Below are 26,878 nucleotides of genomic sequence, written 5' to 3'. Positions count from 1 at the left end.
ACTCTTTTTACACAATGTTTTAGACCGCCCGCGCGGTCTGTTGACGACACTGGACGACTTGACGATACCAATGACTGGTTTCTTACTCAGCCTTTCACTACTTTTCGGTTGGCCCTAGTCGATTTTGTTCTTTTTTTCTCTTTACTACGCGGCCAGGTTGTTTTGGCGTTGGAGGAAGGTTCCTCTAGAGGGCAAGGCAAAGAAACCTTGCAGACGATGGGCGTGGCTTCCAGGAGCAACATACCAGAACCGAAACCAAAAGCAAGCGCGATACGTGGAGGTGTGGCATAGATGAACAGGCACAAACTATGATGACTGCCTAAGGGAGGGTTTGGGACAAGGCAATAACTTGTGTATGACTTATAATTCTTTGGCAAAGGGGGTGGGATTTGCATTTTCTATGTACTGTTACAGTTCAGCTAGAGGATCAGCTGAGATGGCCACAATGGATGGCGGCGTCACGGTAGTTGGGTCAGTAAGAAGGCAATGAATATCTTGACAGTACTTTTGGTCCATTGATCGAGTGTGTTGACTGTGATGAAGGCCACTGCTTGTAAACATTGGCTGGACGCACGAGTAGATATCACATTAGCACTCCCATCCTAAGTTAGTAACTTACATGGGACGTTGAAGTCATCCAATACCAGCAATTGTCGACATTGAAGATAGGTACAGCTCCCTTCCCTAACTGACGGCAGCTTTGATTGGATAGTTCGTCAAGCTGCCCAGCGTGCGCACGCCAGCTAAGGTATAGGTACCTTACCTCACGACGTACCTTGGTATGGAAGCTTGAGGTGCCCCACTCGCTTACACTACCTTAGAAGCTGGTGGCTGGTTCTCCATGTGGCACTTGCACCATGGGGTAGCTCCGCAGTGCGCCAGGCACTTTATTGGCCAACAGCTCAATTGACGAGGCCGTGGCCGCGGTGCGAGGGAGGTCCCTTTTTTCTCCAAGGCATCGGTGGATCGATTGCTGTGAGGCCACCTTGCTGTTGTCGCCTCCCAGTCTTAGACTGTCCAGTCTGCCTCTGTTTCCCATTGCTGAATCACCCACCTCACGCACACTTTTATTTCCCGCCTACACTACCGTACCTGTCCAACCTGACACCTCAGCGCAGACGCACGCGATCTGAGTTGAATTGGGTTTGCCCCAGCCCCCCTTCCATCTGTCTCCATCTCCATCTTCCGTCTAACACTTCCCATCTTCCTTCTTACCTCCCTCCTCCTTCCCCTTCCTCCCCCACTCCAGTCAACTTTGCTTGCGATCGTTGAATTGGTCACGTCGCATCCAGTTGATTGCACCTCGTCGTCACTACAATGGTTTACCTCAAGTCCTCGCTCTTGGCCCTTTTGGCCCTGCCCATCTCCGGCGTCTTCGCTGCCGAGGAGGCCCCTGTATGTAATGTCCTCGACATCTGGAGCTCCCCTGACGCTCATTGCTAACCATCACCAGGTCGACACCGACGTTGTTCCTCCAACCCTCAAGGCTGACATCGAGACCACCTTCCCCGATGCCGACATCTTTGGCGTGAAGATCGTCAATGGCCACCCCACCAAGGCCTTGATCGAGTTCACCAACAATGAGGATGCGCCGATTCAGGTCGCCATGGTTGGCGGTACCCTGTCTTCCACTCAGGAGCTCCCCGAGGACTCCCTCCCCAGTGACAGCATCATCCGCAACCTGACCGCTGCGCGCTACGACCTGACCATCGAGGCCGGCGACAAGAAGGCTGTTCCCTACTCCTTCGCTCTCGATGCCAACCCCCAGGATGTTCTCCTCCAGCTTATTGCTGTCGTGAGCAACTCCAAGGGCGACATCTTCCAGGTCCAGGCTTACAACTCCACCGCCGCCATTGTCGAGCCCCCTACCAGCATCTTCGATCCCCAGATGTAAGTTCTATGACCAGGGCGCCGCCATTGAGGTACGATGACAACCGCTGACAACTCCTGTAGCATCTTCCTCTACCTCTTCCTGTCTGGTGCCTTCGCTGGTACTCTGTACTTTGTCTACAAGACCTGGATCGAAGCCCTCTTCCCCCAGGCTAAGAAGGCCAAGTCCTCCAAGAAGGCGCGCACTGTCAGTGTCACCGTGCCTTTGGCCGAGGCCGACACCACTGGTGTTGCCTCCTCGACTGGCAAGAGCTACGACGAGAGCTGGATCCCCGACCACCACATTAACCGCCCTGTCGCCAAGCGCGTCAAGAGCGGTGCCAGTGGCAAGCTCAAGAAGGGCGAGTAGGAACGTAGTACCTCTACGAAGCGAGCCGCCTAAGAGTGTGGATGCGTTGGACAAGACAGCAACAATGCAATCACAGATTGGCAACCCTGAAGAACCCAACAAGCTGGGAAAGAGCTTATCGGATGTTCACATTGAGTTGATGTTGGAGAAGGAAAAACAAAAGTACTGTACAATAGCTGCATACAAGGCAAGAAGCCGATGTTGGCGACTCCTGTAGGAAATACTGGAACTTTGTTATCGCCTTGAAGATCCATTTGCGAACAACATGTGAACGGCATCTTGAATGTCTCTCATCAATTGACGTCATTTTACTCGCAAAGCAACGACAACAAGGGAAGGATAGGCTGCCAAGAGCTTGTTGCAAACCATTGTACGTAAACCAAGCTTTGTGAGAATTGTGTTCGCCTATAAGCTTGCCAACTCTCAGCATAGATGTGTTACTCTCAATCACTTGGACAAGGAAAAGCAAGTCTACCTTGAGTGATCCGACCTGAGACGCGTCCAATTGAGGTTTCAGGACCCAGATCTTACCTCAATACGGTCAGAACTCTGATTAATTGCGCCAGAGCAGGGACTGGAGTATTCTTGTTCATGGAACCAGTGGAAAGTGCCATCGTGACTCGCAATCTTTTTGAATACCAAAATACAATGTTTTGGGAGAGTTTGGGCCATTGCTAGATTATCTCATTAAATCTAGATGCATCTGCATGGTTCTTGGTGCAAGAGCTTTCAGTCTAAAGTTGGGTGGTCCTGGACTCCTGGGAGGCACCTACCCCAGAAGCGGGTAACTACCTTTGGTGCTCAACGAACCTAAGGTGGTAGCTTCCCCATGAGCGCGAGAGTGACGCGCAAACGCGCTTTCCACCCACAAGGGTCGCTTCTACGGTATGTGCATCGGACCTTAATTGCACATTTGGAACTTGCTCCTTCTTCTCTCCTTCACACTTCACTCTCTCCCAGACTTTCTCGCGAACCCCATTCTCTTCGATCATCGCAGAGAAGAATTGTACAGTACGTCGAGGGGCTTTTTCACGACCTTTGATTTCTTGCGTAATTTTTCCCCACATTTTTCTTCTTCTTCGCAAATAACTTTCGTTCGACATACACAATCTACAATGGCGCCAACCGTTGAGGAACCCGTAAAGCGCGGCCGCGGCAGGCCCCCCAAAGCCGATGGACAGAAGAAGACTCCATACGTCCCTACGGGACGTCCTCGTGGACGCCCAAAAGGCAGCGGAGGTGTGAAGAAGACGGTCGCACCCACCACCACTGGCACCAAGACGCGCGGAAGACCCAAGAAGGCCGATGACGCGACTGCAGCTACCCCCAAGAAGTCTGCTACACCCAAGAAGGCTACACCAAAGTCTGCCGGCGCTGGCGGTCGCCGTGGCCGCCCTCGCAAGTCTGACGCCGCCGCCACACCCAAGGCCGAGTCTGCGAAGAAGGGCAAGGCTGCCAAAGAGGAGTTGCCCGCTGACTCCGACTCTGAGGACGGAGAGGAAGGTTAGCTCAAGATCTCTTTCCCCCCGGCTCGTGTACGAGTATGAACGTCAGCTCACTAATACATGAAGCACAGGAAACTAAGGAAGACGCCGCGATGAAGTCGCCCTCCGACGCCGCGGACTCTGCCGAAGAGGTGCGTCCCTGGCTGCCATCGAGAATGATACGAGGAATATTCGGCTGACCACGAAATTTTAAATCCACAGTAACACGACGGACGAAAGGGGAAGACCTTTTTGCTACATTTCGCACGGAATCTTGGGATTTTTCGTCTGGCGGACACTGGGGAAAACACAAGAGGGCGTTTGGGGTATCGCTTCCAATTTGTTTAGTGGACATGGTGTCGATGATGGTCCCGGTTCTCTCCCGCCTGCAGACCGCGCGATACGCGAGACCCTGACCGTTACTGATATACCATGCTTTTTGCTGAATACGAGACTATTTCGTCTCCACCCTTCTATGGTTGTTGTGAAGGCGCAACCCTCCATCTCTGGGCCGAGATTGTTGTGCTGCTCCACGCTTTGCTTTTTCTCATCCCCCTATCCCCCCCTCGTTGCGCTACTGTGTATCGCATTGGTTGTCTAACCGTCTTTATTCCTTTTTCCACTCAACGAATTCTTCTGAGAGGTGCTCCTTCAGCTTTGCAAACTGGTTTTTGAAGTTGGTATTGCACCTCCAGCAAACCAGGTCCCTTTTCATGAGGTAGCCCTCGTGGCCGGGATGACGCCTGGGATCGTCCGGGGCCAGTGGGAAATCGGCAACATCGACCAGAAAAGGGGTATTGAAGGAGTTGTAGTGCTTTCGATGCTTCAAGCACACGGAATACATGTCTCGCGAAAGTACGTGGACGTGCAGATGGTTCATGCTCGGATGCGCATGTATCCCGGTAATGATCTCGCCGTGCCAGTCACGGCCCTTGGGTAGCTCGGCGCCTATCGGCTCCACGCGTCCGTCGAGGACGGCTTCTCGCTCTGCCTCGGCCTTGCTGTCCTTTGCGAATCGCCGTTGTAGCTCTTTGGCTACAAGGTCCTTCAGCTTCAAGACCTCTTGTTGTACCGTCGCTAGGAAGTTGGGGTCGTCAAAGGCTTCGAACGGGTGGAGGAGGGTGTGCTTGGGGGATCGAGGGAGTAACAGCGTGTGGACGCTAGCTTTCGGGTACAGGTCGTTGATGGCGACGAAATCGTCATTGTGGTAGATTACTCGCGAGGCCGGGAAGGTGGATGGGTTCTCGATATATACGCCGAGGCCATCGCGGCTTGTGTGAGGGGGCTTATTGCGAGACGAAGAAGCCTTGGGGGGTTCTGGGGTCGATTCGGGCTTGCGCTTTCGTGTCATGAGCTCTGCGACTTGGGGGCGCGCAAAGATTAGAATGCATGCGAGGTCTGGGGGAAAGTTTGTATAAGATAGCTTACAGGCATTTCGCGGCTGTGCGGTTGTGGCGGCGGTCCCTTGGATCTCACCTTTCGTGATGGCGTCTTCGGGATCCGAGTCTGTGCCTGCCATGTCTATCTTGCTGGTGGGAAGTTGGAAAGCTGGGCGTGGGAGGAGGCTTTGCGTGTCGCCCAGAGTGTGCACTGTGTTCAATGAGCCATTCTTTGTTATGAACTACTGTGGTCACAAGGATTCCGTAGCTTAAAAGCTGCTACTAGCGCTCACGCTGCGACCAAAGGCTGTCTACCTTGAGTACGGCAATAAATGCGAATGTGAATGTGCATCAGGCAGATTGGAGATGCGGCTGGACCCTTCAGAGCTTCAGAGGGACGACGACCTGGAGTTGGGGTTCATTATAATCGAGGTACCCACAGCGGGGAGCTGCAGGAGGAGCCGTGCCCCTCCATCCAGTGCCAGCCGCAACAACGTCAAGGTCGCTGAGTGGCCACTGCAAACCGCCTCTGCAACCGCTAACGGCAAGTGGCTTTCTGCAACTGGACTCCAACAACCAACCCAATCGACCTGGGAAATCCACGGGCAAATAAAATTTCCTGGGTGCTTTCAGTGACATCGCAACGAGCTCAGTCGACGCCGCCCCATCCAGTTGATCTGAGGTGGCTCACGATCAACCGACTGCTTTCTCGTCTTCACCGCCGACAGGGTTTTCCATGGCTCAGACTTGCCCTTAGACAAACACCTCGATACGCCACCAAACCATGGCACCGCCTAAGAAAGGCAAAGCAAAGGACAAGGCCGCCGCGCCAGCCCCAGCGGCGCAAGCAGCCGCATCGTCGTCCAAAGATGGCTCCAAAGGCAAGAAGACTGGCGGTCTATCGCTCATGGAGCAGGCCGCCGGCCCAGCTGCCAATAAGCCTACCGTCAAACAGATCATTGGCGGGTCGTCATGGACCGGAAAGCTGCCGCAGAACCTCTTCAATGAGTACTGCCAGAAGCAGCAGTGGGAGAAGCCCGTCTACGACATGCGCAAGACCCCGGAGGGGTATGCCTGCTTCATCACCCTCAGCGCAAAGGACCCAAAGACGAAGGAGCTCATGACCCTGGACTCGTTCAAGATTGCGCCGGATTTCAAGCATCTGCTCACCAGGCCGACTGCCCTGGAGGCGAGACATGCCGCGGCCACGTATGCCCTCTTTAGGGTGTGCAGCATGCAGAACAAGCACATGGTGCTGCCGCCCGACTACAAGTCCATGTGGAAAGATTTCCAGGAAATCAAGAAGCAGGACGTCAAAGATGGAAAAGCGTGGATGTACGACGCGGACCCGTTCAAGACTCTCATGGAGAGGAAGGACACCAAGGCCGCGGCTGAGAAGAAACGCAAGGAGGCGGAGGCGGCCAAGGAGAAGGCGAAGTCCATGCCTGGCGCATCTGGGTTGGCCGGCGCAAACGCTATGAAGGGCTGGGTGACGGCGCCAAAGATTGAGATGGGCAAGCGTTCACGAACCCAGGTCGAGGCGCTGGTTCAAAAGTATGTTGTTTGGAACCCAAACAAGATTCAAATACCAGCGGCTCAGAAGAAGGCGATTGTCGACGAGCTCAGCAAGCTGGGATTCCGACGAAGTCACGTTGAGGAGGCCACAGAGATCTGCAAGGATCGTGAAGAGACGCTCGAGTGGCTGTTGATTCACGTTCCCGAGGACGATCTGCCACGATGGGCACTACCGGAGAGCTATGCGGCGGGCATCTCAGTCGCTTCCATGGACCTCAAGAAAGAGGCCGTCATTAAGCGTCTCTCGGAATCGGGTTACGCCCTCGACCTGTGCGCCCGCGTCCTCGAAGAGGCTGGCGGCAGCGAAGGCCGGGCAGCCGAGCTCCTTCAGCTCCGTCTATTGGGACAAGTATCAGGAGACGAGTCGCGGTCAACTGCGGAAGATCTTCTTCCCCCAGGTGTCTCTGCTGATGAGCTGTGGGAAGATGAGGTTTCTGCGATGGAATCTTCTTTCGGCGACCTCTTCAAGAAAACATCAGCGGACATCATCCAAGTAAAGCTTGAAAAGGTCAAGAATGCAGGGAAGCCGGTAGAGGCCGCCGTTCAGGTTCGCAAGACGCCGAATTACCCTGCTCAGCTCAACTTTGCCGTTGTGGCACCTCTTCCGGCACAGATTAAGCTGTCGATAATCAAGCAGACGATTGGGTATCTGGACGACTCTTACTGGGAGGAGCCCATGAAGGTCTTTGTTGCCATTGACTGGATCCAGCAAAATATCAACGACATCATTGAACGGCCCGGGAAACTGTTGGATATTTCAGCAGTAGCCTCCACAGCGTCCGAGGTACCCAACGAAGCCCGGTCGCAGAGAGCCTCGAACAAATCCCAGAGAGCTCCTAAGCCAATCTCGTGGACACCTGATGAACGATCACGAGACGATTGGTTGAGAAGAACGGAGGACCCGGCTTGGGAGAAGATGATGTCGAAGCGTCAAAAGTTACCTGCGTGGCAGGTTCGTGACAAAATTGTTCAAACCGTCGAACATAACCACGTCACCATCATCAGTGGTGAAACTGGTTCCGGAAAGTCAACGCAGTCGATGCAGTTCATTCTGGACGACTTATACAACAGAGGCCTGGGCAAGTGTGTCAACATGCTGGTGACACAGCCCAGGAGAATTTCCGCGCTTGGTTTGGCCGACCGTGTGGCCGAGGAACGGTGTAGCAGAGTCGGAGACGAAATCGGTTACGCTATCCGCGGCGAGAACCGTAGAAGCAACAACACAAAGATCACATTCGTGACGACTGGTGTGCTACTGAGAAGGTTGCAGACTTCTGGTGGAAAGATTGAAGACGTTGCGGCGTCGCTGGCAGACGTCAGTCACATTGTCATCGATGAAGTGCACGAGCGTAGTCTGGATACAGACTTTCTTCTGACCATTGTCAGGGAGGTTATGAAGACGAGGAAGAACCTCTTGAAGCTGGTGCTCATGAGTGCCACGCTTGATGCCGCATCTTTCAACTACTACTTCACCTCACAAGGCTTGGATGTCGGCATGGTGGAGATTGCTGGAAGAACGTACCCTGTTGATGATTTCTACCTAGACGATATTATCAACATGACGGGCTTCAGAGGTGACATGATTGATGGGGATGGCGGACGAGGCGACGCCATGGGCAAGGTGATTCAAAAGCTGGGCCATCGCATCAATTACGACCTTCTAGCAGAGATCGTACGGGAGATTGACGCGGATCTGTCTCATACGGGCAAGTCGGGCGGAATTCTTATCTTCTTACCCGGAGTGGCCGAGATCAACAGGGCGTGCGGCGTTCTGCGGTCTTTCTCCTCGTTACACGTTCTGCCTCTGCATGCCTCATTGGAGACCAAAGAGCAAAAACGGGTCTTTGCCAGTCCACCGCATGGCAAGAGAAAGATTGTTGTTGCCACCAACGTGGCGGAGACTTCAATCACAATTGATGACATTGTGGCCGTTATCGATAGCGGCAAGGTGAAGGAGACTACATACGACCCCGTGAACAACATGAGGAAGTTGGAGGAGAACTGGGCTTCTCGAGCAGCGTGTAAGCAACGGCGTGGTCGTGCTGGCAGAGTGCAAGCCGGCAAGTGCTACAAGTTGTACACTAAGAACCTCGAGCAACAGATGGCTGAGCGGCCGGACCCGGAAATCAGAAGAGTACCGCTAGAGCAGATGTGTCTGTCCGTACGGGCCATGGGTGTGAGGAATGTGGCCGGGTTCCTCTCCCAATCGCCTACGCCGCCTGATAGCACAGCCGTTGATGGCGCAATCAAGCTCTTGCGCAGAATGGGTGCATTGGACGGAGACGAAATGACGGCACTGGGTCAACAACTAGCCATGATCCCCGCCGATTTGCGATGCGCAAAACTCATGGTGTATGGTGCCATCTTTGGCTGCTTGGACGACTCGGTCACCATTGCCGCCATTCTCAGCACCCGCAGTCCGTTCATGTCGCCTCCGGATAAGCGCGACCAGGCCAAGGACGCGCGCATGAAATTTTCAAACGGAGACGGCGACCTGCTCACCGATCTCGAGGCTTTCAAGCAGTGGGACGAGATGCGCGGCGACGGGGTGGGACAGCGGCAGCTTCGCAACTTTTGCGACGACAACTTCCTCTCGTGGCTTACGCTCAATGACATATCGGCAACACGAATGCAGTACTATTCTGCCCTCGCTGAAATCGGTATCGTCGAGACGAGCAAGTCCGGCGCCGCTCAGAGCCAAAGCAAATCCGGCATGACGCTTCTCCGCGCGATCACGGCTTCGGCGTTCAACCCGCAGATTGCGCGAATCCAGTACCCCGACAAGAAGTTCACCAGCACGGTTTCCGGTGCCAAGGAGTTGGATCCGGAGGCGCGGTTAATCAAGTACTTTGCTCAGGAGCAGGGCCGAGTGTTTGTGCATCCCAGCAGTACGCTCTTTGGCAGTCAGGGGTTCACTGGTAACGCCTCGTTCATGTCGTACTTTACTATGATTTCCACCAGCAAGACATTCATTCGAGATCTCACACGTAAGTTTCTATTGACAACATCAAAGGCGAAGATGACCGTGCTGATTCTGAAATAGCTTTCAACGCCTACACTTTGCTGTTGTTCTCCGGTGCCATCAGTCTAGATACGCTGGGAAGAGGACTGGTCGTCGACGAATGGGTGCGCCTTCGAGGCTGGGCGCGGCTGGGAGTCTTGGTGTCGAGGCTCAGGGGCATGGTCGATGACGTGATTGCGATGAAGATTGAGAATCCCGGGTTGGATCTCACAGACAACGAGGTGATCAAGCTGGTTGCGAAGCTGATAGAGCTGGACGGACTAGACGCATGATAGAACGGACGGTATGCCGTACTTTTTTGTGGATTATTATGCTGGCGCAAATATGGAGGGGCAAAAATAGAGTGAGCAACGCAACACACCACACGTCATTGCGTTCCCACATTTTTATTTTATTTTATCTCGAGTACCTTATTCAAGCAGAGCCGATGTTGGGATGTTCATTCCACGCAAAAGACGCGGCCGAAGCAAGGCCGCGTACAATGGCTGGCCGCGTTGTCCATTACTCAGGCTTGATGTTATATCGTAAGTGCCCGTCTTGAAAACTCTTCATTTGCCGCGATGAGACATGGTAGTTGTCTGAAATACGGTGGATTACGAACGTCTCGGGTTCGGTGTGGTCTGAAACTGGACGATTTTCTGCTGCAACCCCACTTCCAGGTGGTTCAATATAGGTGAGGTTACTTAGTCATTCGACGGCTTTTACCCGTCACGTACGTTTCCTCTACCTTGCTCTCAACAATACCAGTTTCCTTGAAATGAATTCTTTCAGAGTGAGATATGGCTGTCAACGGGCATCAAACCTTTCACGACATGTGGATGAGGTTACGGGTAGTGTGGAGTGGGCTGCGTCTGCCCGGAATGGATAGGTGCATAGAGTTCGCGGCGATCGGCGGCCGGGGGCTGCGGGGCCGGGGTGGGACGCGGGGTAGGTAGCTAGCTCGGCACGCACGCAGGGCAGGTGCAACGACCTCGAGGTGGCCCCCCCAAATCTGCAACGGACTCTGTTCGCAACAAAGCAACAACCCATAGCTCGTGCGTGCGTCAATCCCTCTCCCTCTCAACAGGGCGCCTGGCTTTTGCTCCCCAAAAACCCTTGCAGCCTCCGGACTTTTCACGCCTGCACAACGACGCCGGTGTTGCAACTTACCCCCCCGAGACTTTCTGTTCCGAATGGCTTCGACTTGTCGGCTGTACTATTGAACTTTGTCGACCTCATTTCCCATTTGTCGATTGTAACGCCTGACGTGCCTCAAGTGAGCCGATAGAATGAAATCCACGACACCGCGCGCGAAATGGACCTCCCTGGTCTCGATGCTGGCGCCGCGCATGGTCCTGGCGGCATTGCAGCCTCCGTTTATCGATCCGAGTAGCCTCCCTGACACGCCGGTCTTTAGGGGACCTTGGGAACGATACATAAAAGCACCAGCGGACAAGACCCATATCGTTCCGCATCGTATATGGGATGTGGAAGGGAACATTACGACATCGGGGCTGGAGGCCGTGGAGGTCGGTGTCGACGCGGGACGTACGTTCCAACACGGCATCACTATTGGGCCTGGCGGGATGTTGACGCTTGAGTTTGAGGAGAACATTGCTGGACGGTACAATTCTGTGCCCGCTGCCCTTTAGAGCGCACCTCCCCTGGCTAATCAATGGCTGCTTGACAGTGTATGCTTCGATGTGTCGTCCACCGGAAACGACCCCGAAATCTCCCTGGCGTACTCCGAGTCTTCATTATATGCCGGACCGCAGCCGGACACCACGACCGAGAAGTTAGACCGAGACCTGCCATTACATTTTGAATTTGACGATAGGACCGGCACAGTCTGCGTAGGCAAGGACTTCATACGAGGCGGCTTCAAGTACCTCACATTGACGATGCCGGAATACCCTGTCCTGACAGATGATCGCTTCGTGGAGATACCCCGGCCCCAAGGTCAGGCAGTGCTAGGAGAAGATGAGAAACAAGTGTCTCTTGAAGGAGCTACCGATAGAGACCCGTACAAGAAGCCTTGGGTTATGCTCAAGGGCCTCTGGGTAAACTGCACCGCCTTTCCCTCGCAGTCGAATGGTCGTGCGTATTCGGGCTACTTCCACAGCTCGAGCGACATGCTCAATCGTATCTGGTATGCCGGCGCGTATACTCTCCAACTCTCGACAATCGACCCTCGAGAAGGCTCGGCCATCATCGACTACAACCGCGACTGGGACCACAACGAGTCGCCGACGGGTTCTTGGTACTCCAACTTCACAGTCGCAAACGGCACGGCTGTCACGACCGATGGCGCAAAGCGCGATCGCGTTGTTTGGCCCGGCGACATGTTCATTGCGGTACCCGGTATTGCGGTCAGCACGTATGACATGGTAGCTGTCCGTAATGCCCTCAACGTACTGTTCGACCATCAGTACGCGGACGGATCGTTGCCATGGGCCGGCCCGCCATTGGGTCTTCACGACGAGTTCAGTGATACATACCACCTGCACACTCTGCTGGGCGCCTACAACTATGTCAAGTACTCTGGCGACTTGGACTGGCTGGCAGAACGCTGGCCGGCCTACATAAAGGCTCTCAACGTCAGCATCGACAAGGTCGACCACACCGGCCTTCTCCACGTCACCAGCGCCGCAGACTGGCTGCGCCCAGGTATGACGGGCCACAACCTCGAAGCCAGCGCGATCCTCAGCGCTGTCTTAGAGAAGAGCATCAAACTAGCAGAGTGGCTCCACGACGACAGCCCCGCGGCACGTCCGCGAGGAGTCTGGTCGGGCGTGCGCCGCGCTCTCAACGCCGGCATCCAGCAACTCTACTGCGGAGACACCGGTCTGTACTCGGACAATATTGGCCGGCGCAGCTGTCGCGGCCCCGAGCACACCGACCCCCAAGACGGCAACAGCTGGGCCCTCATCTCCGGTGCTACGCCGCGCTCCCGACGTGCGGTCGTATCCGAGAGACTACGATCCCGCTGGGGCAAGTACGGCGCCCCCGCGGTTGAGTTCCCCAACGTCATCTCGCCCTTCGTCTCCTCCTTTGAGCTCCTCGCCCATGCTGCGGCTGACGAGCACGACTCCGCCGTCGAGCTGATGCTCCTCGAGTGGTCTTACCTCCTCGACGGGCCGGGCTTCACGAACAGCACGCTAGTCGAGGGCTTCATGGTCGACGGCGGTTTACAGTATCCAGCCTACAGGTCCGCAGCCCGCAATTCTCACTGCCACGGCTGGTCCTCGGGTCCCACGAGCGCCCTTACGTCTGAGATTCTGGGGATCCAGCTCCTCGCGCCTGCCGGTGGAGAGTGGACCGTCCGCCCGCACCTTACAAAGTGGCTCAGCTTCGCGAGAGGAGGGTTCGCGACGGCCCAGGGCGTCTTTGAAGTCAAGCTCACCCGTGTCGTCACGTCGACATCCTCGGCGGCAACGAACCAGCAGAAGCGGCGGAGGGGTCAGATCGTCGAGATTACCGCCCCAGGGTTCACCAACGGGACATTCGAGTGGAGTTCTGCCTCGCTCAAAGTTGACGTTGAGGGTGGCAAGACGATGGCCTGGATCGCGTGGGAAGACGACGGGTCGGGCGTCGTCGTGGAGCAGCTCGATGTGGCGTTGGGCAGAATCGAGGCGTCTAGTGAAGAGGAATGGCACCGTCAGAGCTTCATATACCGCGACGATGTCCGGTTGGTCTTTGATGAAGCGTGGGCGCCGCCGCAGATGGTTGAGAGGGAGGCCGGTGTGGTTGACTGGGATGCGCTGGAAGCAAACTACGTCAAGTCCCTGCGTGAGGTGTCGTGAGATGATGGTTCATGAGAGAGGAAGCATGCTCTCTGTACAAGTACGTTTTGCTTTGGTTCTTTCCTCGCGAGGGAGGAAGAACCCCCTTCTATCTGTACCATGTTAGGCTTGATGAGGTACGGGTCACGACGGACGGATGGACTTAATGTGCGTATGAAACTGGGAAATCGGCAAAGGTCACTGGCGTTTCTGTACAGTATCTGTGGCTTCTCTTTTTTGTGATGCCGATAGTTTTGATTATTTGGCATCTACTTTAGGTAACTTTGAAGTACCTCTTGTGAAATGAATGATGCAGATGCGAGCCTGCACTGCTGCTTCTTTCTGAAGAAAATGACATGATCCAACCCAAACTCCTATCCACCTCAGTGAGTGTGAGAATTCTGCCTTACTTTTTCCCTGTCTAAATCCAATTTGCTGTCCAACGCTTTGAAGATTATCCCTATCTTAAAGAAAGCCATTCCTATGCTCTCGTTACATCTCAGTAAGGAATGGAGGGGTATCGATACACTTTTCCGACTCGTTGATGAGAGATAAATCCCGAACCCCAGAAACACACGACCGCGAACAACAGCATGATGGTGATGCTACAACGATAAAACTCTTCATCTCTAGTAGAGCAGCTCGCCGCTGTCGACCATGCGAGAGAACTTATCCTCAGGGTCGACAAAGTGATACTCCTCGCCGCGAACGACGCGGTCGACCTCCTCCCTGACAAACGGGAACACGTCCTTCCACGCGTTGCGGCCAATCCAGCAGTCGAGGTGTCCGTACCCGGGGACGACACGACGGCGATACTGGAGCCCGCCGCCGGGCCCGTCGCCGCCGTGCGAGCCGAACGTGTCGCAGAGGATCTCGTACGTGCGCTCCGTCGCTTCGGGCGTCAGCACGGCGTTGTCCCGGCCGACGAAGAGCATGACGGGGACGCCGCGGAGGCGGCGAATGTTGTCCGGCGTCGTGAGCGGGCGGAAGAGCGGGCCGTTTGTCATGACGTGGCCCTCGGAGCCTTGCTTCATGAGGAGCTGGAGCTGCGTCATGTTGACGCCGCCGAAGAAGCGGTCGATTTGGCGGTGCGTCGCCTCGTTGAGGTTATTGTGATTCCAGCAGCGGCCGAAGACGAGGGTGCAGCGGTGGCAGCTGGCGTTGTTGCAGATTTCCTTGCGCTCTTCGGGGTATAGCCTTAGGGCCTCGTTGAGGGCGCGCTGGAGGAAGCTGTCGTCCTTGGCTGTGCTGCAGGAGAACCAGTTGCCGAGGACCATCTTGTATAGCTTGTCCATGGGGATGGGGCCTACCATGACCTTTGCCATGTTGAGGGGCGCCCAGATCGGGTTCATGAAGACTTGGCTGCAGGTGATGCCGTGGACCCAGTTGGAGGGGATGGTGCCGTCCAGGAGACCGGTGGAGAAGGCGACGCTGCCCATGCAGTGGGCGATGCAGTAGACCTTGTTCTCCTTGGAGTTGCCGTCGGCGTACTTTTCGCGGATGTACTCGATGCAGGCCCGCAGGTCCAGGCGGGCATCGTAGGTTGTCCAGTTGTTCTGGGCAACCATGAGCTGGCCGATGCGGTGGACGGCGATGAAGACGCGGTACCCTGCGCGGGTGAAGTAGTTGACCGCATTGTACTTGATCGTGGGCAGGGCGTAGATCTGGTGATCGACTGCAGCACCGGGGATCATGAAGAGGTTCTTGGTCTCAATGCTCGGGTTGGTCGGCTCCCACATGTGCATGCGCGTCTTGACGCCGTCCCGCGCAACAATGACGAAGGATGCCTTGGGAGGAGTGTCGTTGACATACCCGTTGTAGGTGACGCTGGGATATTGGAGGGGGGTGAAGGGCGCCAGGAAGAGGGAGAGCGACTTGCGAGTAAAGTAGGTGAGGAAGCTCGCCGCGCTGTAAGCCTTCTTGATGAGACTGCTTCCCGTGGGAGTCATGGTCATGATCTGAGAGACAAAGTCGGCGAACTGGATGTGCATGATGCCCTTGGCGACGACCTTTCCGCGGCGCCACGGCTCGTCACAGTCGTGGACGGCCTCTAGGTCGCGATTGTGCTCAGTGATGGTCACATAAAGCGTACTCGTCGCCTTCCAGAACTGCCAAGGGGCCAGGGCGACGGACGAATCGACAACCTTGTATCCATGGAAGTGGTACTTCTCGCCGTGGATGCCTCGGAGGTCAAAGTCGTACGTCATGTTGCGAGTTCCCGGTGCCTTCTGGTCGAGAATAAAGAGGTTGAAGTCACCTCTCTGGACCATAAAGGGAGAACCGCGGAGAGAGGGACAGACAAAGGTACCCGTTAGCATGGCAGAGTGGTCGGGCTCCTTGATCATGGACTTCGTGTTGAAGGCCTGAACACTGAGGAAGAATCTGGCGCTCTCGCAAAGACTCTTGGCTGCTCGGTAGGCCAACTCGTAGGTGGCCCGCTTATCAGTCACGAGCCCATCGTCGCGGTGTACGAAGCCAGACATGACTTCGGTGAAGCCGAATCCTCCAGCCTTGGACTGGTCGGCATGGCGGATGAGTGAGCTTGCCTCGTCAATTCTCTTGATCTCGACTTCAGTCTCTGCCGTCTCGTGGGATTCTTTGGGGGCAAACTGAGGCTCCCCAAAGAGGTCCAGGATACCGTTCTCGTTGGGGTGAATCTTGAGGTTTCTCCTGTGGATGTGAGCGTCGACGGAACGCTCGGCCAGGGCTGTGATCGTAGCGAAGGGGTTGACACCAATGGCACCGGGAATGACGGAGGCATCAGTGATGATGAACCCAGGGTGGGTCTCGTCGTCGTCTCCGGCGAATACCTCACCAACATCGTTGGTGACACCGGTAGCGCCGGTATCATCGCGGGCCATACAAGCTCCACTGAGAGTTTCGTCAGAATAGTTCACAACTGGATCAACGTCAAACTTACCCGATAGGATGAACGGTCACTTGCTGACCTCCCATCAGGGCATCGAAAGGGTTCTTGACAAAGGTTCCACCCATGGCCTGTGTGGCCTTTGCCAGCAAGTCGTTGAGTTTGCGAACGTGGTCGCTGCGGCCAACCCCGAGGAACTCAAGAACCGGCTTATCATCCTTGAGCGTAAGCATGGCCTGGCTGCTGTCATGAGACATGACCAGATAGACCTGAGTGTTATCCATCGATCCGCCCTGGCGATACGCGCCAAACAGATGGCTTGAGTACCGAGCAAAGGCGGAGCGGACCTTCTCCTGGAACGGCTCTCCAGTGGCTTCAATGCTTCCAGGCATCATCTCCAACAATGTCTGAAGGAACGGTGTCAGAGAACGAGGAATGGCTCCCTCTTGGATAACATATCCGTCAAGAGGGTTCTCGTGTCCCTCACGATCATCAATCACGGAGTTGATGGTAGGTCCGATGGGGTTATACGGGTTCGGGAAGGGCTTCCCGATGGCGTTCGCCTCCTCGTCCATATTATATCTGAGATCGCGATCAGCTGCATATTTCTCATAGTAGCAAGGTCCAAACTTACCCAAAGGCTAGCATATCGCCATTGCCGCTCATGTTTTCGCCGACGCGGGGACTCAGGGGCAATCCCATCTCCTTGCTACGGAGGAGGATCTCAGTGCTACCAATAGCACCGGCACCGAGGAAGACGCACTCCTTCGCGTGCACCCACATCAAGTCTCCGTGGAGATTGGCCTTGAAGTGACCTCGGTTCCGGCCGTGCCAGGCGAAGAAAATGAGGTAACCTCCGATGCGCGGGTCGGCCTTCTTGATGAAACGAACTTCGCTCTCGCAGAACATCTCTGCGCCCCAGTTCCAGGCATCGGCCAGGTAAGTCACCAATGTAGTTGTCTTGGAGCCATCATTGACACCGGTGCAGTCCTGGCCGGTCAAAGCTGATGGGGACATCTCAACACCAGTACTGTTGGGACCGTTGCGGAACCTTGTTGTTTGAGGGACCATCTTGAACTTGTCGGACATGCCAAGAGCGGCGGCCTGCTTCTTGAAGAGGTTGACTTTGGGTAGTTCAGGCCAGTCGTCTGGGTACTGGGTTGGCTCAAGAACATCGCGAGCTCTTTGATAGACTGAGTGACTACGTGTCAGTGATGTGACAAAGATTGATACCAAATGCTATAGGTTGATTGACTTACACTTCTCCAGACATTTTGGGTTTTCCCTGATGGACTTGGGCCAGATAGGCATAGACAAAGTGGCCTCGTTCGCTTCTAGAAAGACGTTGGCGTTCATCAGACTCGTGCCACCCAGGCCTGTCATCAATTAGCAACAGATTCTCAAACCCAAGTGGGAGAGAAGTAGTTACCATTGCCAACGATAGCGTTCAACCCCTTTCCGAAGATCAAGTGGTACATGCCAGTCGGGTCACCCCTTTCCACGGTTGTGCTGGGTAGCCAACCAGGAGCAAACTCGCCGGAAACGTGTACCTCGTCAAAGGCGTCGAGAACGCCAGTAGGATATTCACCAGGCCATTTCTCCTGTCCTCGCTCAAGTACACATACAGACTGGCGCTTGCCATTGGCATCTTGGCAACGGGCGAGGCGGGATGCGGCGACAGCACCGCCGTACCCTGAACCAATGACAACGACATCATAGCTGCTGCGCATCAGCTCGACCGGCTTGGATATGCGAGGATATTGTCTTCGAGCATCGTCGGCATATGTGCGGATGTTGGCGTAGCTCCTTGATCTAGGGGCGTTATCTTCTTCGTGGATTCCGAAAGTCGGAATTCTGTGAGATTTGCTGTATCTGATACCATTGGATGGGGGTTCCTCTTGATAGGATTTTGAAGACGCTGTCTGCGGGCGTGAGTCTGTTGAAGCAGGCGAGAAGCCGGCATATCTTGGTGTCGAGCCGTTGTGGCCGTTGTGACCATTGGTGCCGTTGCTGTCCAAGTGGTATCCATTGGCTTTGGACACATTAATATGGCTGGGACCGGACTCAGTGCCGTTTTTGAGGCTCTCTGTAGTAGCCATTGGAGCCATGTGTGTGGCGCCTCTAGCGCTGGTAAATCCAAGCGTGGATAAGGTCAGGGTATACAAGACTCAAAAGCAAGTTGACGAGCAAGTGTGAGAGTACCGAGAAAGACTCTGCTGGTTAGGAAATGCCGCCAAGATACTGGGTTGATGTGGTTGGTGAGTGAGTATGGTCTGAGGATAAGAGGGGCTTCGCCGGACTCTATATAGCAACAAAACAGAGAAGTAGACACACGCTTCAAGGCTGAGAAGATGAATGCGGATAACGAGCGCAGAATGAAAGGCGGAAGAGAGAAATGGGCATCACAGAGAAGATGTAAGAATGCTTCATTGGGGGATCCACGGCGGGCCAAGCAGAGGGAGATGCGCCGCTGCGAACTATTCCTAGTAAGAAATCCCACACTAGTCTATGTAGATACCTAGACAGAGAACCCACCCCAGTCAGACCAGGAGGGAACACCACCGTGGATGACCGGGGTCCTGGGAACATCCTTGCCGACAGGCACATGGGGATACTAAGTCACTAGGTGCATTGGGTGCGCTACGAACGAACGAGCCCGTCGAGCCGGCAAGGACCAGTGCCGGATCCGTCATCGATTGCAAGTGTGGAGGGCATACTGCACGAGAAGAAAAGGTGACTGTTGATTTCGAGCTGAAGCCAAACCAACACGAACATCTCAGAGAATGCATTGGCAGCATGTGAACTATGGTAACTACACTCCGAAGTCGAAATTAGCAAACTGAGCCAAGCCAGGGCCAACATAGTTCGATATCTCTGCTATCTGGTGTCTCGGGCCCAGGGCACGAATCCGAATTCATTCATGCTTGCACTTAAGTTGGAGCGAGCCGGTCTAATGAGGCTGGCTGGAAAGCCGGGGCTTGAGACTGAAATCCGGGCCCGGGTTTATCAGGCTCTGAGTAGGCAAAAAGACAGACAATAAGGGAAAGCAACAGAGAAGACCGCAGTCTCGGCACGAGCTGAGGTCCTGAAGCCGGGCAGCAGAAGATGGGGGATGGAGTGAGGGTGAGACTGAGGGCTCAGCGCCATGTTTCTCGAGGTGTGAGTGGGTGGTTGCGCCGGCGCAATAGAATGCAGAGCTGCAGATGTGCAGAAGGCGTTGCCGAAAATAAGAGTAGCGTCGTGCGGATAGTAATCGGAGTAGGATTGTACTGCGTAGAGGAGGAGGGCTGATGGAGAGTCGGGCTGTGACAATCACTTCTTAGTGTGCAGCAACTATTGCAGAAGATGCGAGACGGCATGAGTCTATTGGCCGGACCGAGTCTGTCATGACCAGAAAAGAAAGAAGCTGCCTCTTGATGTACATTGTATTGGGTGGTGCCATTGGTGTCGTTGATGGGGTTGGATTGGGCGAGCTGAATGCTAGGAGCAGTACCTACCTACCCTACCTACCTCGGTGGACAGGAGGGAAAAGTGAGAACAAGATACGTATGCGTACTCCGTACTCACGCTGAAAAAGAATACCTCACTACCTTACCTTAGGTACCTTGTCCAGGCTCAGGCTAGCGGAAAGATGGATCCTGAATGGCCGGTAAAGACATGTCTCTTGGGTCGCTCTTTGCGTGTGCGCAAACGGGCCAATGAAATTGGTCAAAAGTTGTCTCCCCTTCGGCTTTAGCCAGGCGGCCGTTCCCAGTGGGAGGGACTTGAAGGAATACGTACCGTGCCGTCGATTTCTCCACCCGACGGAGTGGTTGCCCGTTTGGAATTTGACCTGAGTGAGTCCCGTCCTTTGCACCCTTGCCCCGCTTATCTTCAACTGGCAGCCACTCCAGGGCTCAGCCGAAAGGAACTTCCGCTTGGCACGTGCGTCAAGTATCTTTTTTCCCAGACCAGAACAGACCACCCTTCCCGAACAATCAATGATTGCCTAAAGCATCCTGGGGTTAAGGATGAATTCAGCAACAGGGAAATGCTACCATGAATTGAACTTTACCCTTGACTGACCCCAGGCAGCCACAATCGACATCAAGGCCCCGGTCACAGAACTTTTCAGACCCCTTCTAAACATGACAACCGCAACCGTTGATGTTGCACGCTTTGCGGCTCAATTCTCCTTCAAGACATGAGTAAGATGGTAAAGTTTTACAGACAACAACAGATCCAGGCAATTCAGATGTTCTCAATTAAGTCAGCGCAAGTCTGAATTGGAGCAAAATCGGCTCCCGAGCCGCCCGTCCCCCCACATGAAAGCTGAGACAATCGAGTGGTGGACTTGACTAGCCTGGTCTCAGTCCGTTCCGTTCATTCAAAGAATGAGATAGCCATTTAAACAGAGACCTGCCAAAGTCTTGTGCGACAGGATCGCCTTACGAGACTAGTCCGTGTCCCTACCCAGATGTGTTGGTGCAAGGTGAATTCGACATGACAGGGGTCGGGACCTCGGCTGGACATTGTCCACGATAGGGCAAGGATTTTCATGCTACCAAGCCTTGGCCTTGATGAACATGAGGTATTGTCCTCTTCGTCTCCTTTTGCATCTTCTGCAAAAGTTTGCCGACTCAGAATTTCATACTAGACAATGACGATGTAGAAGTGCATGCGCCGCAGAAAAGCATTATATGAGGCGAAGTACGAGAATAGGCAAGACTAACATTGGCTATATGCAGCTTTTTCTCCGGTCGCTAGCATAGTCATTGGGAAGGTTTGCCTACTTCATTCATGTAATTGAGGATGCAAAACAATGATTGATGCCTGACATGCGCCGGCCACTGACATGCTCGATGGGGTTGGCATGCGGTTCGAGGTGACAGAGCAAAGGGCAGTGAACCGGATTCCAGCATCAAATTGCACTGACCGGAATTGAGGCCTCTGTACGGAGTATCGAGTGGGTGACGAAGTCCGAGGCTCCTAATGCCACAATCTCTGCCCACATGTCTCGTCTGACTGTGTTCTAATCCATGATCAATGTCACCAATAGTCCCCGGTAACTGACTGCGTAATTTGGTAGCCCGTAAGCTCGCACCAACAACGCGGGCCTGCGGCAAGGGCCCGTAGTGGATCCTGGTCCGGCCCCCCTGCGGGAAGGTGGTCGCTGCGCCATCCGCTACTGCCCCGCTAATGCCATCCCGACTCGGCGGGCCCCACTCATAGCCCATCGGTGCCTTCCGAGTCTCATCAGATGTACGGAATACATGTATCATGGCCGACCAATCTTTCCAATCAGAGTGCCCCCGACACCCCAAGGCAACCGTCAGGCTGAGCTGTGCCTCTTTCATCTTACATCCAGCTTTGCGGTCGAGTTGCATCATTCGTCTCGGTCATCTCCAGCTCCGTATTGCTGCGTGCCTCGTCTGCCTCGTCATTGGTAGATCGATAAGACATCAACGGTCAGCAATCGTGCGATGAAACATATGCCAGGGCCGAGTCTCCCGTCATTGTCCAATATCAATTTGGCAGTCCACAAGTCAGCCTTTCAACTCTTGGGTAGGGCTGAGTTCACTGCCCACGCGATTGCAGGCTTACTAGGCAGGTACATCAGACGGCCGCTGCTGCAGGGGTCAACCCATCAGCGTCTGGCCAATGCGCCGTAACGACTTACAACGACGTCGGTGGCCTCGTCGCTCGCCAGTTTGTGCGTCGCCGTGGCCCGATGGCATGATGCAAGGCCCGATCGACAGAAGCGAGTGTCAGAGCGACGCATACCCAGGACAGCGAAAGACCAACTTCCTCCGTTCTGTGCAGCTCAGTTCCTACGGCTGCAGTACGCATCATGGTCGCAAGACGCGAGATGCACTGGAAATGGTACGTTACGATGCACCTCGTCCAGAGACACATTTCTTACGTCCGTTAAAAACGCCTTCTTCAACAAATCCACCACTGGAAACACGCGGTATTTATAAAATGACGTTAAATAAAACACCATCAACATGTTGTGCTGCGCGGGATGTTGCCTGTGGTCGAATCAACGTTATCGTTGAATCGTTCCACAGCAGGTGAAATCCCCGGAAACTTCTCTTTCCAGCACTCACATTATCCCTATCTGAGGTACCTTGGGGAAACACAATGGACATCGACGATAATTGTTGGTGCTTCTCGATATCTATTTGGTCAACGTCAGCTCAGCGATGCGGGTCTGGCGCACGCAGCCCATCTCTCGCCTTGTCAGTGTCACCCAGACCACCTAGGGTCGGCGGAGGCATTCTATATCATGTCTTACCTTGAACGAAACGAGTCGCCGACCATGCGTCGAAATCAAGGTCTCAAGCCACAACCGAAGGCCATTCACCCGTCGTTGCACTGCCAGATTCAGATGGATGGATGCTTCGCAGCCAGCAACGTTGTCCTGGCACTCAAAGTATCGATTATTGACAGCCAGAACGCAAATTCGGGCCGTCTTGCTCTCGTCGAGCATGGTGTTCAACTCTTCAAGCATGTCATCGAGCTTCGGCCCCTACGGCCCACGGCGGAAATATGCCGCTACGAGGTTGCCCGAGAGACCCTCAGACGTGCCTGGTATATGAGGTCGACCTATCAGAGTATACTCATATCGCTAAAGCAAGATCTCACATGGTGATCATCTTTGAGTGAATAGAACGACTTTACTGGCTTTTGTCAGATGGAAGAAATATCAACGGCACACGAACCGGCTCCTTGCCGCAATTGAAAGTGGCTTGATGGTGTTCACACTGGTCTCAGCATCTTCTCTCGTCAGCACCTTCTCTTCACACCCATTCAGACTTCCGCCCTTCCCACTAAAGTGGCGCTCTCTGAAGGATTCGGCTTATTCGAATCCTTTAGTCGGCACTTGGAAAGATGGCTCTTAAAGTATACCAGTCTGTTGAGATTTCTGCTCCTACTTCACCGAGGCCATTCATCACTTAAAGAAAAAGTAGTTTGCTTATCAAAAAAAGTAATTGGTATTGATTTAACTCAGGTATCCCTGCCGCCAACGCCAGCTCCGAAATACAAATAGACGTTACACCGAATTTCAAGGTCATCACTACGTCTGCCCATCGTCCTTAGACGTGGTTGCCGCCACTCGCACCAACTTTTCGTTTTCCTCTTCCGAATTGCCGGTTGAGAACGCTTAGTTCCACCAGTCACCCTGGTCGTGCATGGCACGGGCAACCTTGACGAAACCGGCAATGTTGCTACCAGCGACCAAGCTGGGAAGCTCAGTCTCACCACCCTTGACGTACTCCTTGGCGGTGTTGAGGCCGTTGAAGAAGGCAGCGGTCATGATGTCCTTGAGCTTCTGGTCGACCTCCTCGCGGGTCCAGCTCAGGCGCTGGCTGTTCTGGGCCATCTCAAGGCCAGAGACGGCGACACCACCGCAGTTGGCAGCCTTTCCGGGAGCGTACCAGATGGCCTCGCCGCCCTTCTCCTTGCGCTGAGCCTCGAAAACGTCGATGGCCTCCTGGGTGCAGCCCATGTTGGAGCCCTCGGCGATGGCAATGCAGCCGGCGGCAATGAGAGCCTCGGCCTCCTCCTTGGAGACCTCGTTCTGGGTCGCGGAAGGCAGAGCAATGTCGACCTTGCCAACGTGGGTCCAGGGACGGGCACCCTTGATGTACATGAAGGAGCCCTTGTGGTCGAACTCAGTGAGAGACTTGCGCTGGACCTTGAGGTCGGCAATGTTCTCAATCTGCTCGGGGGTGAAGGCAGCGTCACCCTCGGCGACGAGGCAGCCCTGGGAATCGGACAGAGAGACAACGGTGGCACCGAGCTCGATGCACTTGAGAGCAGCGTACTGGGCGACGTTGCCGGAACCAGAGATGGCGACACGCTTGCCAGCGAAAGAGCCCTTGTTGGCGTACTTGAGCATCTGCTCGACGTAGTAGACAACACCGTATCCAGTGGCCTCGGGGCGGATCAAGCTACCACCCCAGGTAAGGCCCTTTCCGGTGAGGACACCCTCGAACTTGTTGCGCTCCTGGCGGTAGGTACCGAACAACCAGCCAATTTCGCGGCCAGAGACACCGATATCACCGGCGGGGACGTCGGTGTCGGCGCCAATGTGCTTGCTGAGCTGGCGCATGAAGGAGACGCAGAAGCGACGGATCTCGTTGTCGCTCTTGCCCTTGGGGTCGAAGTCGGAACCACCCTTGCCACCACCCATGTTGAGGCCGGTCAAGGCATTCTTGAAGATCTGCTCGAATCCGAGGAACTTGAGGACCGACAGGTTGACGGTGGGGTGGAATCTCAGACCTCCCTTGTAGGGACCGAGGGCCGAGTTGAACTGAACGCGGTATCCGCGGTTGACCTGGAGCTTGCCCTTGTCATCCTCCCAGACGACGCGGAACTGGATAACGCGCTCGGGGATAGAGACGACCTCGAGGGCGGTTCTGTACTCGGGGTTCTGGGTGAAGAGGGAGGAGTTCTCGAGGGTGCTGACAAGCTCTATAGATGGTGTTAGTCTTGTTGTTGGATGTGATGTGTAAGAATGGTTGTAGATGGCCACATACCGTTGTAAGCCTGCTGGAACTCGGGCTCGGTGGGAAGGTTAGACATTTTGACGGTTTAAAGGTATGTTGTATATATAAATGGTGCTTCAAGGTTGTGTCTCTGAGAGGTGAGTTCCTAGTTCGTCTGGCAGAGAGAGAAGCTGATGAAGTTCCAAGTCGAGAAGATGGGGGAGAGAGGTGCGCCCGCAAGATTATATACAAATCTGAGAACCCCGTCGATCGAAACGAGAGCCAAATCGAATCGAGTAAGAGCTCACAGGCTGGCAACGGCGAAGCGTGTCGTTGCCCCATGTCCCCCCCGGTCATCTACTCCTCCAAGCTTCGGGAGCCCCTTCATGGTGAAGGTAGATGCAGGCGGGGACCAGGGACTAGCGTGAGAGCAAGACATGTCCGGCTCGGCCGTGGGGGGCGTGGACGGTGGAAAAGAGAGAGATAGGACTCCTGCTCTCTCTCGCCTCTCCTCTCACGTCTGAAGCGCGTTCATTCGGCGCCAGACCGACAATTTGTCGTGTCCCATAGCTAACAGGAAATGAAAAAGGGCTCGGGTGAAACCCACGCGGGTTGACGTAAAAAAGACTCAGCGAGCCTAGGCTGGATAGAGTGCCGGGACCGGGCCCGGGTTTTCACGCTATGTGGCCGGCGGGGTCCTCTCGAGGTCCCTTCATGCAGCTCTCTGATTTGCTGCCGAGTGTCAATTATTCACGGCCATCACAAAGAGACAAGAGGGTTTGCGCTGCCGCGCGAGCGGTTGCGATCCCGGAGGCGGCGAGGCGAGCAGGCATCTGCTGGGGCGGAAACCAGTAGTCCGCAACTGAACTGCAGGGGCGCAGGGGTCTCAGGGATGGCCCGGACACTCCATTGTTCGGGAGAGGGAAGAAGACATGCCCTGGAATGCGTGAATGTCCTCCATCGACAAGCCCGGCGCGCGTGTCCTAAACAGGCCAGAACCTGGGGGACGTCATCCAACAATTGCAGCCCATGCCCGCGACCACCCCCCACCGCTGGCACATGCTTCCGCATGCACAGATTTCTTCTGTGTCTTGCCCTGCTTCTTGATCTGTCACTGGGAACAAGAGACCCCGTCAAATGTTGCTGTCATTGGAAATGTCCTTGCATGCTGTGGCGTGCCACTTGGGACAAGAGCCGAACTGTAGTCCTATCGAGCGTCTCTTATTGGTTGCCCTGGTGTCGAGATACAGCAAGGTAGATCAAATCTTCAAGTTTTTCTCAGTTCCTTCTAGCTTTGCGACGCTAGAAGCCCATCTGTCCCTTCCCTATTCGTACACTCTCTCCAAATCGTCGATGCTGGTGCGGCAGCGCTGATGGCGGCACTAGAGAATTATCTGGGAAAGGGAAAGGGGGCTTGTCACAATTTGGCCCATGACGCAGCAGGCGTCATGTCTTGCATATACCCATGGGGGTGGGTGGTGGTTTGTTTCTTTCGTTTCTCCATTATGCCACTCGAAGGTTCAGAGATAAGGAAAAATCGAGAGACGAGGATTTGCGACAGGTTCGACACATGTGAATTGATCATTGCAATTCGTAAGGTGTGGTGAGTGGTTGGGACTGGCACCCAGGACCACACAGAAGCAGGCTAGCATGAACGGGAGATAGATTGACAAGAAAGAAAGTGTCCGAAGAACGGCGCGTCGAATTGCAGTTCCGCGATCGGAAGTGAACTGAAAGTGCAATGTACGTGAGTGAGTGAGTGTGTGTGTGTGTGTGTGTGTGTGTGTGTGTGTGTGTGTGTGTGTGTGTGTGTGTGTGTGTGCGACAACGAAGACGGCGACGGCTGGGCTGCCGTCGGTGTAGTAGTGAGTGAGTGGTGCAGCGCTGCAGTGGTGACAGACTGAGCTGACATGCGAAAATGCTCAGCCGATGGAGTCGGAAAGTGCGACGCAACCCGATACAATGCGCTCCTGTCCTCGCATACCTTGTCCTTACCCCGCCGACGTCGCCCCTCCATGTTGGGTTGGGTTTCTGCCCCTCGCTTCTGAACTCCCGATTCCCGAACCCGCTGTCGCGTG

At 54.7% G+C, this 26,878-nt stretch overlaps 6 protein-coding genes across 6 annotated transcripts; 3 read left to right on the top strand and 3 right to left on the bottom strand.

The window, feature by feature from the left end:
* Window positions 1–1,317: 1,317 nt before the first annotated feature.
* Window positions 1,318–2,239, top strand: IRC22 (Increased recombination centers protein 22; the record flags this gene model as incomplete). The annotated part of the gene is made up of 3 exons (XM_053190494.1): window positions 1,318–1,395; window positions 1,454–1,890; window positions 1,954–2,239. The coding sequence occupies 3 exons, from the start codon at window positions 1,318–1,320 to the stop codon at window positions 2,237–2,239; spliced, it is 801 nt and encodes a 266-aa protein (XP_053051903.1).
* A 2,091-nt stretch (window positions 2,240–4,330) lies between these two features.
* On the bottom strand, window positions 4,331–5,157 carry HNT3 (aprataxin-like protein; the record flags this gene model as incomplete). Its single annotated transcript, XM_065756950.1, has 2 exons — window positions 4,331–5,077; window positions 5,152–5,157. The coding sequence occupies 2 exons, from the start codon at window positions 5,155–5,157 to the stop codon at window positions 4,331–4,333; spliced, it is 753 nt and encodes a 250-aa protein (XP_065614717.1).
* A 729-nt stretch (window positions 5,158–5,886) lies between these two features.
* Window positions 5,887–9,971, top strand: ucp12 (putative ATP-dependent RNA helicase ucp12; the record flags this gene model as incomplete). Its single annotated transcript, XM_053190497.2, has 2 exons — window positions 5,887–9,664; window positions 9,691–9,971. The coding sequence occupies 2 exons, from the start codon at window positions 5,887–5,889 to the stop codon at window positions 9,969–9,971; spliced, it is 4,059 nt and encodes a 1,352-aa protein (XP_053051906.2).
* Window positions 9,972–11,379: 1,408 nt separating this feature from the next.
* N0V96_003846 (uncharacterized protein) lies at window positions 11,380–13,481 on the top strand (the record flags this gene model as incomplete). Its single annotated transcript, XM_065756949.1, has 2 exons — window positions 11,380–11,386; window positions 11,536–13,481. The coding sequence occupies 2 exons, from the start codon at window positions 11,380–11,382 to the stop codon at window positions 13,479–13,481; spliced, it is 1,953 nt and encodes a 650-aa protein (XP_065614716.1).
* A 608-nt stretch (window positions 13,482–14,089) lies between these two features.
* N0V96_003845 (uncharacterized protein) lies at window positions 14,090–18,425 on the bottom strand (the record flags this gene model as incomplete). Its single annotated transcript, XM_053190499.2, has 5 exons — window positions 14,090–16,331; window positions 16,381–16,908; window positions 16,961–17,519; window positions 17,586–17,702; window positions 17,756–18,425. 5 exons carry the CDS (start codon window positions 18,423–18,425, stop codon window positions 14,090–14,092), a joined length of 4,116 nt encoding a protein of 1,371 aa, XP_053051908.2.
* A 5,048-nt stretch (window positions 18,426–23,473) lies between these two features.
* Window positions 23,474–24,897, bottom strand: GDH3 (NADP-dependent glutamate dehydrogenase; the record flags this gene model as incomplete). Its single annotated transcript, XM_053190500.1, has 2 exons — window positions 23,474–24,786; window positions 24,852–24,897. The coding sequence occupies 2 exons, from the start codon at window positions 24,895–24,897 to the stop codon at window positions 23,474–23,476; spliced, it is 1,359 nt and encodes a 452-aa protein (XP_053051909.1).
* Between the last annotated feature and the right edge of the window lie 1,981 nt (window positions 24,898–26,878).

This window comes from Colletotrichum fioriniae (assembly GCF_027942845.1).
Source record: "Colletotrichum fioriniae strain IMI 355084 chromosome Unknown scaffold_3, whole genome shotgun sequence".
In the NCBI taxonomy this organism is placed as follows: domain Eukaryota; kingdom Fungi; phylum Ascomycota; class Sordariomycetes; order Glomerellales; family Glomerellaceae; genus Colletotrichum; species Colletotrichum fioriniae.
The sequence above is the reverse complement of the archived record's forward strand: the minus strand, read 5'-3'. Positions and strand labels throughout refer to the sequence as shown.